The sequence below is a fragment of the Haliotis rufescens genome, unplaced genomic scaffold (genome assembly GCF_023055435.1).
Source record: "Haliotis rufescens isolate VD_foot unplaced genomic scaffold, xgHalRufe1.0.p SCAF_130, whole genome shotgun sequence".
In the NCBI taxonomy this organism is placed as follows: domain Eukaryota; kingdom Metazoa; phylum Mollusca; class Gastropoda; order Lepetellida; family Haliotidae; genus Haliotis; species Haliotis rufescens.
The window spans coordinates 315,484-330,925 of record NW_025963814.1 but is presented as its reverse complement, the minus strand read 5'-3'; the positions used below and the strand labels follow the sequence as shown (position 1 = coordinate 330,925).

At 49.1% G+C, this 15,442-nt stretch overlaps 1 protein-coding gene across 1 annotated transcript in view; it reads left to right on the top strand.

The window, feature by feature from the left end:
* LOC124116550 (TBC1 domain family member 23-like) overlaps nt 1-15,169 on the top strand; it is a 36,267-nt gene extending 21,098 nt beyond the window's left edge. Inside the window, exons 10-17 of the mRNA XM_048394875.1 lie at nt 2,072-2,167; nt 5,316-5,391; nt 6,660-6,797; nt 7,545-7,684; nt 8,594-8,703; nt 11,026-11,105; nt 12,766-12,904; nt 14,761-15,169. Coding sequence (XP_048250832.1) covers nt 2,072-2,167; nt 5,316-5,391; nt 6,660-6,797; nt 7,545-7,684; nt 8,594-8,703; nt 11,026-11,105; nt 12,766-12,904; nt 14,761-15,037 — 1,056 coding nt within the window. The 3' untranslated portion in view covers nt 15,038-15,169. The remainder of the gene's footprint in view (nt 1-2,071; nt 2,168-5,315; nt 5,392-6,659; nt 6,798-7,544; nt 7,685-8,593; nt 8,704-11,025; nt 11,106-12,765; nt 12,905-14,760) is intronic.
* The last annotated feature ends 273 nt before the right edge of the window (nt 15,170-15,442 follow it).

Sequence of the window (15,442 nt, the reverse complement as noted above, 5' to 3'; positions counted from 1 at the left end):
GTCATTACCCCCTTGAAGATCTGTCTGGGGCAGGCGCTGTGTCTCCTCGTGTCCGTCATGGAACTCCTGCAGGCTAGCGAACTGGCAGCGGTGAGTCTATGTAGTAGTGTCATTACCCCCTTGAAGATCAGGTGGGGCAGGCGCTGTGTCTCCCTGTGTCCGTCATGGAACTCCTGCAGGCTAGCGAACTGGCAGCGGTGAGTCTATGTAGTAGTGTCATTACCCCCTTGAAGATCAGGTGGGGCAGGCGCTGTGTCTCCCTGTGTCCGTCATGGAACTCCTGCAGGCTAGCGAACTGGCAGCGGTGAGTCTATGTAGTAGTGTCATTACCCCCTTGAAGATCAGGTGGGGCAGGCGCTGTGTCTCCCTGTGTCCATCATGGAACTCCTGCAGGCTAGCGAACTGGCAGCGGTGAGTCTATGTAGTAGTGTCATTACCCCCTTGAAGATCAGGTGGGGCAGGCGCTGTGTCTCCCTGTGTCCGTCATGGAACTCCTGCAGGCTAGCGAACTGGCAGCGGTGAGTCTATGTAGTAGTGTCATTACCCCCTTGAAGATCAGGTGGGGCAGGCGCTGTGTCTCCCTGTGTCCGTCATGGAACTCCTGCAGGCTAGCGAACTGGCAGCGGTGAGTCTATGTAGTAGTGTCATTACCCCCTTGAAGATCAGGTGGGGCAGGCGCTGTGTCTCCCTGTGTCCGTCATGGAACTCCTGCAGGCTAGCGAACTGGCAGCGGTGAGTCTATGTAGTAGTGTCATTACCCCCTTGAAGATCAGGTGGGGCAGGCGCTGTGTCTCCCTGTGTCCGTCATGGAACTCCTGCAGGCTAGCGAACTGGCAGCGGTGAGTCTATGTAGTAGTGTCATTACCCCCTTGAAGATCAGGTGGGGCAGGCGCTGTGTCTCCCTGTGTCCGTCATGGAACTCCTGCAGGCTAGCGAACTGGCAGCGGTGAGTCTATGTAGTAGTGTCATTACCCCCTTGAAGATCAGGTGGGGCAGGCGCTGTGTCTCCCTGTGTCCGTCATGGAACTCCTGCAGGCTAGCGAACTGGCAGCGGTGAGTCTATGTAGTAGTGTCATTACCCCCTTGAAGATCAGGTGGGGCAGGCGCTGTGTCTCCCTGTGTCCGTCATGGAACTCCTGCAGGCTAGCGAACTGGCAGCGGTGAGTCTATGTAGTAGTGTCATTACCCCCTTGAAGATCAGGTGGGGCAGGCGCTGTGTCTCCCTGTGTCCGTCATGGAACTCCTGCAGGCTAGCGAACTGGCAGCGGTGAGTCTATGTAGTAGTGTCATTACCCACTTGAAGATCTGTCTGGGGCGGTCGGGTAGCCTAGTGGTTAAAGCGTTGCTCGTCAAGCCGAAGATCTGGGTTCGATTCCCGACATGGGTACAATGTGTGAAGCCCATTTCTGGTGTCCCCTGACGTGATATTGCTGGAATATTGCTAAAAGCGGCGTAAACCCATACCCAATACCCACTGAAGATCTGTCTTCAAGAAGGCCTTCAGCAACGGCCCCATGTATCTTATGTAGTGTGCGCGCAGCGTACGCACATTGCCAGCAATCTCTCACTGGCCACAATTGTTTTCGTAGAATTACAGACCCATGGAGATAATGGGTAGATTAGGTCTTCAGCACCCCATGCTTGCCAAAAAAGATGACTATACTTGTCGTAAGAGGCGACCAATGGGATCGGGTGGTCAGACTCGCTGACTTGGTTGATGCATGTCATCGTATCCCAATTGTGAAGATCAATGCTCATAATGTAAATCACTGGATTGTCTAGTCCAGACTTGATTATTCACAGACCTGCATCATTTAGTTTGAATATTGCTGAGTGCAGCGTTAAACAACAAATAATCCGTGTCATTACATGTTGCTGTTTTGTCCAAGGTGACATGCTGAGTTTTGTTGTTATGGTAATGAGTTGATATGTGTTACCAAGGTGACAAGATTATGCATATTGTCATTTCGATGTATTGCCAATGGCAATTAGCCATAGTAACGTGTTGCAGTTTGTTGACAAGAATATGCATGTCATGATGTTGTCATGGTAACATGCTGCTGTGTTACAGGAGGATGGAGTGCGATACTTCATCGTCGACTGCCGGCCAGCGGACCAGTACAACAGCGGACACCTACCCACAGCCTTCCACCTCGATGCTAACTTGGTGTGTTGCAAATGCTTACTTCACTGTTCATCTATCTGCCTTATGGGGACCTCAGAGCAGAATAGGCCCCCAGTACCTCATGTTTGTTGTCATGGTGATCTCAGAGCAGAATAGGCCCCCAGTACCTCATGTTTGTTGTCATGGTGATCTCAGAGCAGAATAGGCCCCCAGTACCTCATGTTTGTTGTCATGGTGATCTCAGAGCAGAATAGGCCCCCAGTACCTCATGTTTGTTGTCATGGTGATCTCAGAGCAGAATAGGCCCCCAGTACCTCATGTTTGTTGTCATGGTGATCTCAGAGCAGAATAGGCCCCCAGTACCTCATGTTTGTTGTCATGGTGATCTCAGAGCAGAATAGGCCCCCAGTACCTCATGTTTGTTGTCATGGTGATCTCAGAGCAGAATAGGCCCCCAGTATCTTATGTTTGTTGTCATGGTGATCTCAGAGCAGAATAGGCCCCCAGTACCTCATGTTTGTTGTCATGGTGATCTCAGAGCAGAATAGGCCCCCAGTATCTTATGTTTGTTGTCATGGGGATCCCAGGGCAGAATAGGCCCCCAGTACCTCATGTTTGTTGTCATGGTGATCTCAGAGCAGAATGAGTCCCCAGTACCTCGTTTGTTGTCTTGGTGATCCCAGAGCAGAATAGGCCCCCAGTACCTCATGTTTGTTGTCATGGTGATCTCAGAGCAGAATAGGCCCCCAGTACCTCATGTTTGTTGTCATGGTGGTCTCAGAGCAGAATAGGCCCCCAGTACCTCATGTTTGTTGTCATGGTGATCTCAGAGCAGAATAGGCCCCCGTACCTCATGTTTGTTGTCATGGGGATCTCAGAGCAGAATAGGCACTCAGTATCTTATGTTTGTTGTCATGGTGATCTCAGAGCAGAATAGGCCCCCAGTACCTCATGTTTGTTGTCATGGTGGTCTCAGAGCAGAATAGGCCCCCAGTACCTCATGTTTGTTGTCATGGTGATCTCAGAGCAGAATAGGCCCCCAGTACCTCATGTTTGTTGTCATGGTGATCTCAGAGCAGAATAGGCCCCCGTACCTCATGTTTGTTGTCATGGTGATCTCAGAGCAGAATAGGCCCTCAGTATCTTATGTTTGTTGTCATGGTGATCTCAGAGCAGAATAGGCCCCCAGTACCTCATGTTTATTGTTGTGGGGATCCCAGAGCAGAATAGGCCCCCAGTACCTCATGTTTGTTGTCATGGTGATCCCAGACCAGAATAGGCCCCCAGTATCTTATGTTTGTTGTCATGGGGATCTCAGGGCAGAATAGGCGACCAGTACCTCAAGTTTGTTGTCATGGGGATCTCAGAGCAGAATAGGCCCCCAGTACTTCATGTTTTTTTTGTTGGGATCCCAGAGCAGAATAGGCCCCCAGTACCTCATGTTTGTTGTCATGGGGATCCCAGAGCAGAATAGGCCCCCAGTACCTCATGTTTGTTGTCATGGGGATCTCAGAGCAGAATAGGCCCCCAGTACCTCATGTTTGTTGTCATGGGGATCCCAGAGCAGAATAGGCCCCCAGTACCTCATGTTTGTTGTCATGGTGATCTCAGAGCAGAATAGGCCCCCAGTACCTCATGTTTGTTGTCATGGGGATCTCAGAGCAGAATAGGCCCCCAGTACCTCCTGTTTGTTGTCATGGTGATCTCAGAGCAGAATAGGCCCCCAGTACCTCATGTTTGTTGTTGTGGGGATCCCAGGGCAGAATAGGCCCCCAGTATCTTATGTTTGTTGTCATGGTGATCTCAGAGCAGAATAGGCCTCCAGTACCTCATGTTTGTTGTCATGGTGATCTCAGAGCAGAATAGGCCCCCAGTACCTCATGTTTGTTGTCATGGTGATCTCAGAGCAGAATAGGCCTCCAGTACCTCATGTTTGTTGTCATGGGGATCCCAGGGCAGAATAGGCCCCCAGTATCTTATGTTTGTTGTCATGGGGATCCCAGGGCAGAATAGGCCCCCAGTACCTCATGTTTGTTGTCATGGGGATCCCAGAGCAGAATAGGCCCCCAGTACCTCATGTTTGTTGTCATGGGGATCTCAGAGCAGAATAGGCCCCCAGTACTTCATGTTTGTTGTCATGGGGATCTCAGATAAGAATAGGCCCCCAGTACCTCATGTTTGTTGTTGTGGGGATCTCAGAGCAGAATAGGCCCCCAGTACCTCATGTTTGTTGTCATGGTGATCCCAGAGCAGAATAGGCCCCCAGTACCTCATGTTTGTTGTCATGGGGATCTCAGAGCAGAATAGGCCCCCAGTACTTCATGTTTGTTGTCATGGGGATCTCAGATAAGAATAGGCCCCCAGTACCTCATGTTTGTTGTTGTGGGGATCTCAGAGCAGAATAGGCCCCCAGTACCTCCTGTTTGTTGTCATGGTGATCTCAGAGCAGAATAGGCCCCCAGTACCTCATGTTTGTTGTCATGGTGATCTCAGAGCAGAATAGGCCCCCAGTACCTCATGTTTGTTGTCATGGTGATCTCAGAGCAGAATAGGCCCCCAGTACTTCATGTTTGTTGTCATGGGGATCTCAGATAAGAATAGGCCCCCAGTACCTCATGTTTGTTGTTGTGGGGATCTCAGAGCAGAATAGGCCCCCAGTACTTCATGTTTGTTGTCATGGGGATCTCAGATAAGAATAGGCCCCCAGTACCTCATGTTTGTTGTCATGGGGATCTCAGGGCAGAAAAGGCCCCCAGTATCTTATGTTTGTTGTCATGGGGATCCCAGGGCAGAATAGGCCCCCAGTACCTCATGTTTGTTGTCATGGGGATCTCAGAGCAGAATAGGCCCCCAGTACTTTATGTTTGTTGTCATGGTGATCTCAGAGCAGAATAGGCCCCTAGTACCTCCTGTTTGTTGTCATGGGGATCCCAGAGAGGAATAGGCCCCCAGTATCTTATTTTTGTTGTCATGGGGATCTCAGAGCAGAATAGGCCCCCAGTTTCTCATGTTTTGGTTGTCATGGTGATCTCAGAGCAGAATAGGCCCCCAGTTCCTCATGTTTGTTTTTGTGGGGATTGCCTGGCCCAGTATTTAGGCAACATTTACTCACGCACTCCTTTAAAAACACATTGATTCAGTGCTTCTGTCTTGACATGAGTGTTCTGCATGAAGTGTTCTGTGTTTATAGATGTTGCAGAACCCAGTGGAGTTCAGCACGGCTGTTCATGCGCTGTTTGCCACACGGAGCTCTGCACTCGCCACAGGTAATCTGCTACTGACAGGATTCATGATGTATGCACTGACCCCTGTGGGGAATCAGGGTTAGATCCCTGCTGGGGATTCAGGGTTAGACCCCTGTGGGAATTCAGGGTTAGACCCCCGTGGGGATTCAGGATTAGCTCCCCATGGGGATTGAGGGTTAGATATCTTTAGGACTCAGGGTGAGACCCCCATGGGGATTCAGGGTGAGACCCCTGTGGGGATTCTGGGTTAGATCTCTGTGGGGATTCAGGGTAAGACCCCCGTTGGGATTCAAGGTTAGACTCCCATGGAGTTTCAGGATTAGATCCCCATGGGTATTCAGGGTTAGATTTCTGTGGGGATTCAGGGTTAGACCCCCATTGGGATTCAGGGTAAGACCCCTGTGGGGATTCAGGGTTAGACCCTAATTGGGTTTCAGGATTAGATCCCAATGGGGATTCAGGGTTAGATCTCCGTGGGGATTCAGGGTTAGACCCCTGTGGGGATTCAGGGTTAAATCTCCGTTGGGATTCAGGGTTAGACCCCAATTGCGTTTCAGGATTAGATCCCCATGGGGATTCAGGGTTAGATCTCTGTGTGGATTCAGAGTAAGACCCCCGTTGGGATTCAAGGTTAGGCCCCCATGGGGTTTCAAGATTAGATTCCCATGAGGATTGAGGGTTAGATATCTTTAGGATTCAGGGTGAGACCCCCATGGGGATTCAGGGTGAGACCCCCATGGGGATTCAGGATTAGATCCCTAACACAGGGGAACACCCGTATTTCCTGGGCAGCGGGCGGGGGGAGGTGTTGTTGTATTCTATAATTAGTTTATGTCCCCCAGGTTCAGTGGCAGCAGGGGAACACCTGTGTTTCCTGGGCAGCGGGCGGGGGGAGGTGTTGTTGTATTCTATAATTAGTTTATGTCCCCCAGGTTCAGTGGCAGCAGGGGAACACCTGTGTTTCCTGGGCAGCGGGCGGGGGGAGGTGTTGTATTCTATAATTAGTTTATGTCCCCCAGGTTCAGTGGCAGCAGGGGAACACCTGTGTTTCCTGGGCAGCGGGCGGGGGGAGGAGGTGTAGTATTCTATAATTAGTTTATGTCCCCCAGGTTCAGTGGCAGCAGGGGAACACCTGTGTTTCCTGGGCAGCGGGCGGGGGGAGGAGGTGTAGTATTCTATAATTAGTTTATGTCCCCCAGGTTCAGTGGCAGCAGGTGAACACCTGTGTTTCCTGGGCAGCGGGCGGGGGGAGGAGGTGTAGTATTCTATAATTACTTTGTGTCCCCCAGGTTCAGTGGCAGCAGGGGAACACCTGTGTTTCCTGGGCAGCGGGCGGGAGGAGGAGGACCAGTTTGTCAACATGGTGGTGGCCAACTTCCTGCAGAAGAGTCAGCAGTACATCAGCATGGCAAGGGGAGGCTATGCTGGTAGGTAGCCACTCAGTTATCTCCCTTTCCACACCGTTGAAAACAGAGAGATGTATGTCTGCATTATTCATAACAATGGCATTCATAATGATAACTTCTTTCCATAAGTAGGCCCTGTGCTTGGCGTTAGAGGCCACATGATGGCTTGGGTGGTCAGGCTTGGTGGCACGTGGTCCTGTGCACAGCGCACAGATCACAATTCAGGTGAAGTTAAGCAACGTCGGTCTCGGAGAGTAGTTGGATGGGTGACCACGTTCAGCAGCTTGACTCCTGAGAGTTTCTAGGGCTTCGGTCCTGCCCCACACTGAAGCACATGTACCACATGTGGTGTCTCCTTAGGCAAGTGACTTTGTTCGAAATGTGCCTCTGTTCACCCAGCAGTGAGTGGGTACCCAGTAGGATGAGATGTAATGTGTCTGTTAACCTTCTAGCGCCTCACAGGCAGCTTGGGTTGTATACTCCCCAGGGAGCTGAGATTGAAAATCGTGTGCTCACTGATCCATTGAACAGGGTAATAATAGTGTAGCGCTATGAGCATCCACTTGGTGAATGGAATCTGGCGCATTATAAATGCAATTCTGGGGATGCAAGCACCTCTGTCAACTCAACACAATTCATTCTGGCCAAAAATATCCCAATATTGCAAATACTGTATGCATGGATAAATTTGACTTTTCAACATGAATGATTTTTAGTCCTCTATAGCTTTATCAATCGTCGCTATGGTGACTGTTGCTATGGTTACAGCCCTGCACCAACTGCTGCGGGATAACCTTGGGGAGGGACTTGTCAATCACAACAGTCGGACCTGCATCGCATGTTCCCCCGGCACTCCAAGCAGCGCCAGTGACGCGGAAAACAGCGACGACTTCGCCAACAGTAAAACAGTACGTTACACACGTCGGTCACATGGGGGTGGAGGTGTAGTGTTGAGGTAGTGGAGCATTGGAGCGTGCAGCAAAACATAACTTTGCCTCGGTTAGAAGCAAGAACAGTTAAAACTCCACAGAGTAAAGATAAACAAGTCTGTTTGTTTCAACAGGGCCCATTTCTCAAGTGATCATGGGGTGGTCAGGTAGCCTAGTGGTTAAAACGTTCGCTCATCACGCCGAAGACCCGGGTTTGATTCCCGAAATAGGTACAATGTGTGAAGCCCATTTCTGGTGTCCCCGCCGTGATATTGCTGGAATATTGCTAAAAGCGGTGTAAAACCATACTCACTCACTCACTCACTCACATAGACTTCCATGATACAGACCTCAGTGAGTACATGCTGGGAAGGTAGATGGTCTCCGTAAATGGCTGGATTATTATACTCACTCACTCACTCACTCACTCACTCACTCACTCACTCACTCACTCACTCAAGTGATCATAGTGTGCTATCGCTGTAAGTCTATTGTAAACTGTGAGTGAGTGAGTGAGTATGTGTTTACGCCGCTTTTAGCAATATTCCAGCAATATCACACATTGTACCCATGTTGGGAATCGAACCCGGGTCTTCAGCATGTCGGGCGAACGCTTTAACCACTAGGCTGGCTACCTGACTGCCCCCGATCGTGATGTGAAAAGATCCTTTTTCCACAACTGCTACAACTGTCGTATTTCCCATAAAGTAAAGATAAATTATGGATAACAACTTCTTTATTCACAGCAGCCCAACATTTTGGTATAGATCCTTATGCTGTTGTCAAGCAAGGCTTGCTTAACAACTGCTTATTCTGTAAATAAAAAAGTTGTTATCCATAAATTATCTCTACTTTGTCTTCCCTCAATTTCTGTCTCCCCTGTTACAGCTGACCCGGGACCTGTTTGGGAAGCTGTCGACAGTGGTCAAGAGCAAGTCAGTGGAGATGAAGGAGAAACTGGCCAACTACATCAAAAACGACCAGACCCCAATAGAGAGGTAGGAGTAACTCTGTAGATGACCAGACCCCAATAGAGATGTAGGGATAACCCTGTAGATGACCAGACCCCGATAGAGAGGTAGGAGTAACTCTGTAGATGACCAGACCCCAATAGAGAGGTAGGGATAACTCTGTAGATGACCAGACCCCGATAGAGAGGTAGGAGTAACTCTGTAGATGACCAGACCCCGATAGAGAGGTAGGGATAACTCTGTAGATGACCAGACCCCAATAGACAGGTAGGAGTAACTCTGTAGATGACCAGACCCCAATAGAGAGGTAGGAGTAACTCTGTAGATGACCAGACCCCAATAGACAGGTAGGAGTAACTCTGTAGATGACCAGACCCCAATAGACAGGTAGGAGTAACTCTGTAGATGACCAGACCCCAATAGAGAGGTAGGGATAACTCTGTAGATGACCAGACCCCAATAGAGAGGTAGGGATAACTCTGTAGATGACCAGACCCCAATAGAGAGGTAGGGATAACTCTGTAGATGACCAGACCCCGATAGAGAGGTAGGGATAACTCTGTAGATGACCAGACCCCGATAGAGAGGTAGGGATAACTCTGTAGATGACCAGACCCCAATAGAGAGGTAGGGATAACCCTGTAGATGACCAGACCCTGATAGAGAGGTAGGGATAACCCTGTAGATGACCAGACCCCGATAGAGAGGTAGGGATAACCCTGTAGATGACCAGACCCCAATAGAGAGGTAGGGATAACCCTGTAGATGACCAGACCCTGATAGAGAGGTAGGAGTAACTCTGTAGATGACCAGACTCCAATAGAGAGGTAGGGATAACTCTGTAGATGACCAGACTCCAATAGAGAGGTAGGAGTAACTCTGTAGATGACCAGACCCCAATAGAGAGGTAGGGATAACTCTGTAGATGACCAGACCCCGATAGAGAGATAGGGATAACTCTGTAGATGACCAGACCCCAATAGAGAGGTAGGGATAACCCTGTAGATGACCAGACCCCAATAGAGAGGTAGGAGTAACTCTGTAGATGACCAGACTCCAATAGAGAGGTAGGGATAACTCTGTAGATGACCAGACCCCGATAGAGAGGTAGGGATAACTCTGTAGATGACCAGACCCCGATAGAGAGGTAGGGATAACCCTGTAGATGACCAGACCCCGATAGAGAGGTAGGGATAACTCTGTAGATGACCAGACTCCGATAGAGAGGTAGGGATAACTCTGTAGATGACCAGACCCCAATAGAGAGGTAGGAGTAACTCTGTAGATGACCAGACCCCAATAGAGAGGTAGGGATAACCCTGTAGATGACCAGACTCCAATAGAGATGTAGGGATAACTCTGTAGATGACCAGACCCCGATAGAGAGGTAGGAGTAACTCGGTAGATGACCAGACTCCAATAGAGAGGTAGGGATAACTCTGTAGATGACCAGACTCCAATAGAGAGGTAGGGATAACCCTGTAGATGACCAGACCCCAATAGAGAGGTAGGGATAACTCTGTAGATGACCAGACTCCAATAGAGAGGTAGGGATAACCCTGTAGATGACCAGACTCCAATAGAGAGGTAGGAGTAACCCTGTAGATGACCAGACTCCAATAGAGAGGTAGGGATAACCCTGTAGATGACCAGACCCCAATAGAGAGGTAGGGATAACCCTGTAGATGACCAGACTCCAATAGAGATGTAGGGATAACTCTGTAGATGACCAGACCCCGATAGAGAGGTAGGAGTAACTCTGTAGATGACCAGACTCCAATAGAGAGGTAGGGATAACTCTAGATATGGTAAATCTGGTTGCAATGAAATTAGTTTGAGAGACAGCCACAAAGCACCAGGTTAGCAAGAGCTGAGATTGTATCCTGCTACTTACCAGGTCGTTATTCAGCCTTGGGACCAACAATGTTTACAGGTCTTTACGGTGTTGTCACTACCCCCAGTGCACAGTACGTTCACCCTGTGCTCTCAAAAGAACCCACTCGTCCAATGGTGGATGACCAGAGGGTGGAAATACGAACACGTACATTCCCCCGAAACACAAGAATCAAAACTTGTGGTGTCACCTTGGGCAAGTGCCTTAGTTCAAATTTACCTCTGTTCACCCAGCAGGGAATGGGTGCCCGATGCCTATAGGCATCTTGGTTGTGTACTCCCCAAGTTGAATATGATAACTGGAATCCAAACAGATCCACTGGTCGGGGGACAGATGAAACCGCATTTGAGAAGATACTAGTACCTGGATCCCTGCGGTAGATTATGTATGTAATAATAATTGAATTATGATCTTCCTGCTTATTTCCACGTTTATATTTTTCATTGCTGGTACAGGCATGTGAGCAACACAGACAGGCTGGGCAAGCGATACAGGAACATGGCCAACGTCTTCACGATCGGGGATGATGATGAAGGTAGGAGGCAGGAGCTGTGAAATCGGGGATGGGGGGAAACAGGTGTGTTAAACTGGGGTGGGGGTGAAATTGGGGTGGGGGAAACTGGGGAGGGGGGAAACAGGTGTGGGAAACTGAGGTTGGGGTGAAATCGGGGGTGGGGGAAACTTGGGAGGGGGGAAACAGGTGTGGGAAACTGAGGTGGGGGTGAAATCAGGGTTGGGGGTTGGGGAGAGTGTGATCACAGTGTGGGGCGGTTGGAATCTTTGGCTGAGGAGGGTAAACTCAAGGGTTGGGAGTTTGGAAGCTGGGGCTGGGGAGGGTAAATTCAAGGGTGGGGAGTTTGGAAGCTGGGGTTAGGGGGGGTTTATTCAAGGGTGGGGAGTTTGGAAGCCAGGGTTGGGTAGGGTTAATTCAAGGGTGGGGAGTTTGGAAGCTGGGGTTAGGGGGGGTTAATTCAAGGGTGGGGAGTTTGGAAGCTGGGGTTGGGGAGGTTTAAGTCAAGGGTGGGGAGTTTGGAAGCCGGGGTTGGGGAGGGTTAATTCAAGGGTGGGGAGTTTGGAAGCCGGGGTTGGGGAGGGTTAAATCAAGGGTTGGGAGTTTGGAAGCCAGGGTTGGGGAGGGTAAATTTAAGGGTGGAGAGTTTGGGAGCTGGGGTTGGGGAGGGTAAATTCAAGGGTGGGGAGTTTGGAAGCTGGGGTTGGGGAGGGTTAATTCAAGGGTGGGGAGTTTGGAAGCTGGGTTCGGGAGGGTAAATTCAAGGGTGGGGAGTTTGGAAGCTGGGGTTGGGGAGGGTTAATTCAAGGGTGGGGAGTTTGGAAGCTGGGGTTGGGGAGGGTAAATTCAAGGGTGGGGAGTTTGGAAGCTGGGGTTGGGGAGGGTAAATTCAAGGGTGGGGAGTTTGGAAGCTGGGGTTGGGGAGGGTTAATTCAAGGGTGGGGAGTTTGGAAGCTGGGGCTCTGTTGTTGTTCAGCTGGGTTTTAGTGTCATTTTGCTGTTGTTCCACTGATTTCTACTGTACTGAGCTTTACTCTTGTTCTACATAGGTCTACTCTTTTTCTACACAGTTTTACTCTTGTTCTACATAGTTCTATCATTGTTCTACAGTTCTACTATTGTTCTACAGAGTTTTACTCTTGTTCTACATAGTTCTATCATTGTTCTACAGTTCTACTCTTGTTCTACATAGTTCTATCATTGTTCTACAGTTTTACTCTTGTTCTACATAGTTCTATCGTTGTTCTACAGCGTTTTACTCTTGTTCTACATAGTTCTATCATTGTTCTACAGTTCTATCATTGTTCTACAGCTTTTTACTCTTGTTCTACATAGTTCTATCATTGTCCTACAAAGTTTTACTTTTGTACTACATAGTTCTATCATTGTTCTGCATAGTTCTATCATTGTTCTACAGAGTTTTACTCTTGTTCTACATAGTTCTATTCTTGTTCTACAGAGTTTGAGTCTTGTTCTACATAGTTCTATCATTGTTCTACAGAGGTTTACTCTTGTTCTATATAGTTCTATTCTTGTTCTACTGAGTTTTACTCTTGTTCTTCTGAGTTCTAATCTTGTTCTTCTGAGTTCTACTCTTGTTCTACATAGTTCTACCCTGTTCTACTGAGTTCTACTCTTGTTCTACATAGTTCTACCCTCTTCTACTGAGTTGTTGCTGTTGCAGGAGAAGACAACATGATGCTGCCGGTGTCGGATGATGAGCCGAAGGAAGTGGTGAGCCTGGACACCTGGCTGCAGAAGCCTGACGTGGCCTACAGCTGTCAGTGCCAGGAGGTGCTGGGCAATGGCTACATGTTCCCCAGGTAACACATCAACAGTCGCATGTTGCCAGTACGGTAGATCCATGTATGCTGGCTGCAGAAGCCTGACGTGGCCTACAGCTGTCAGTGCCAGGAGGTGCTGGGCAATGGCTACATGTTCCCAAGGTAACACATCAACAGTCGCATGTTGCCAGTACGGTAGATCCATGTATGCTGGCTGCAGAAGCCTGACGTGGCCTACAGCTGTCAGTGCCAGGAGGTGCTGGGCAATGGCTACATGTTCCCCAGGTAACACATCAACAGTCGCATGTTGCCAGTACGGTAGATCCATGTATGCTGGCTGCAGAAGCCTGACGTGGCCTACAGCTGTCAGTGCCAGGAGGTGCTGGGCAATGGCTACATGTTCCCCAGGTAACACATCAACAGTCGCATGTTGCCAGTACGGTAGATCCATGTATGCTGGCTGCAGAAGCCTGACGTGGCCTACAGCTGTCAGTGCCAGGAGGTGCTGGGCAATGGCTACATGTTCCCCAGGTAACACATCAACAGTCGCATGTTGCCAGTACGGTAGATCCATGTATGACATCACTACGCTACATTTAGAGGCTGGCATGTTTTATTGTTACAATGTTGGTATGTGATATCTACAATGTTGGTTTGTGATAACCACAGTGTTGGTATGTGATATCTACAATGTTGGTTTGTGATAACCGCAGTGTTGGTATGTGATATCGACAATGTTGGTATGTGATATCTACAAAATTGGTATGTGATATCTACAATGTTGGTATGTGATATCTACAATGTTGGTATGTGAATGTTGATGTTCAGTGTCTGTATTCAATGTCACTACAATGTCCGTAATTTATGTTGCTACGATGTTGATATATGATGTCGGTATGTGATGTCACTACAATGTTGGTGTGTGATGTCACTACAATGTCCGTAATTTATGTTGCTACGATGTTGATATATGATGTCGGTATGTGATGTCACTACAATGTTGGTGTGTGATGTCACTACAATGTTGGTATGTGATGTCACTACAATGTTGGTGTTCGATGTTGATATATGATGTCGGTATGTGATGTCACTACAATGTTGGTGTGTGATGTCACTACAATGTCCGTAATTTATGTTGCTACGATGTTGATATATGATGTCGGTATGTGATGTCACTACAATGTTGGTATGTGATGTCACTACAATGTTGGTGTTCGATGTTGATATATGATGTCGGTATGTGATGTCACTACAATGTTGGTGTGTGATGTCACTACAATGTTGGTGTGCGATGTCACTACAATGTTGGTATGCGATGTTGATGTGCGCTGTCGGTATGTGATGTCCGTACAATGTTGGTGTGCGATGTCGATGTGTGGTGTGGGTATGTGATGTCACTACAATGTTGGTGTGCGATGTCACTACAATGTTGGTATGAGATGTTGATGTATTGTGTCTGTATGCGATGTCACTACAATGTTGGTATGCGATGTCGATGTATGGTGTCGGTATGTGATGTCACTACAATGTTGGTATGCGATGTCCCAACAATGTTGGTATGTGATGTCACTACAATGTTGGTATGCGATGTCAATGTATGGTGTCGGTATGTGATGTCAATGTATGGTGTCGGTATGTGATGTAACTACAATGTTGGCATGCGATGTCATCGAATGTTGGTATGCGATGTCACTACAATATTGGTATGCGATGTTGATGTATTGTGTCTATATGCGATGTCACTACAATGTTGGCATGCAATGTCACTACAATGTCAGTAAGTAAAGTAAATATCAGTAAGTTATGTTGCTACGATGTTGGTATCTGCCTAGCACTGCCCAGATTACATTCTAGGACAGTGTGTTACAAGTGTAACATTTCTCCTGTTGTTACAGCTACCTTCTGGTGACGGCATCCCACCTATATGTCCTCCGAGACATCCCCAAGAAGAAGGGCATGGCCTACATCCAAGCTCGCCGCGCCCTCGGCAGTGTCGTCAAAATAACATCCAAAAAGAAACATCCAGACTTCATCACATTCAAGTACGGCACAAGTGAGGACGAGGGCTTCCACATCACAGACATGGACAGGTTCATCATCAGCAAGGCCGGCGATGCCACCAGGATCATCAAGCAGCAGATCATGAAGGTGTTGGACGCACTCGACAGCTAGCGGGGACTCGACAGCTAGCGGGGGACTCGACAGCTAGCGGGGACTCGACAGCTAGCTAGGGGACTCGACAGCTAGCGGGGGGACTCGACAGCTAGCGGGGGGACTCGACAGCCAGCGGGGGGACTTGACAGCTAGCGGGGGGACTCGACAGCTAGCGGGGGGACTCGACAGCTAGCGGGGACTCGACAGCTAGCAGGGACTCGACAGCTAGCGGGGACTCGACAGCTAGCTGGGGGACTCGACAGCTAGCGGGGACTCGACAGCTAGCGGGGACTCGACAGCTAGCGGGGGGACTCAACAGCTACCTTGGGAACTCGACAGCTAGCGGGGGGACTCGACAGCTAGCGGGGGGACTCGACAGCTAGCGGGGGGACTCGACAGCTAGCTGGGGGACTCGACACCTAG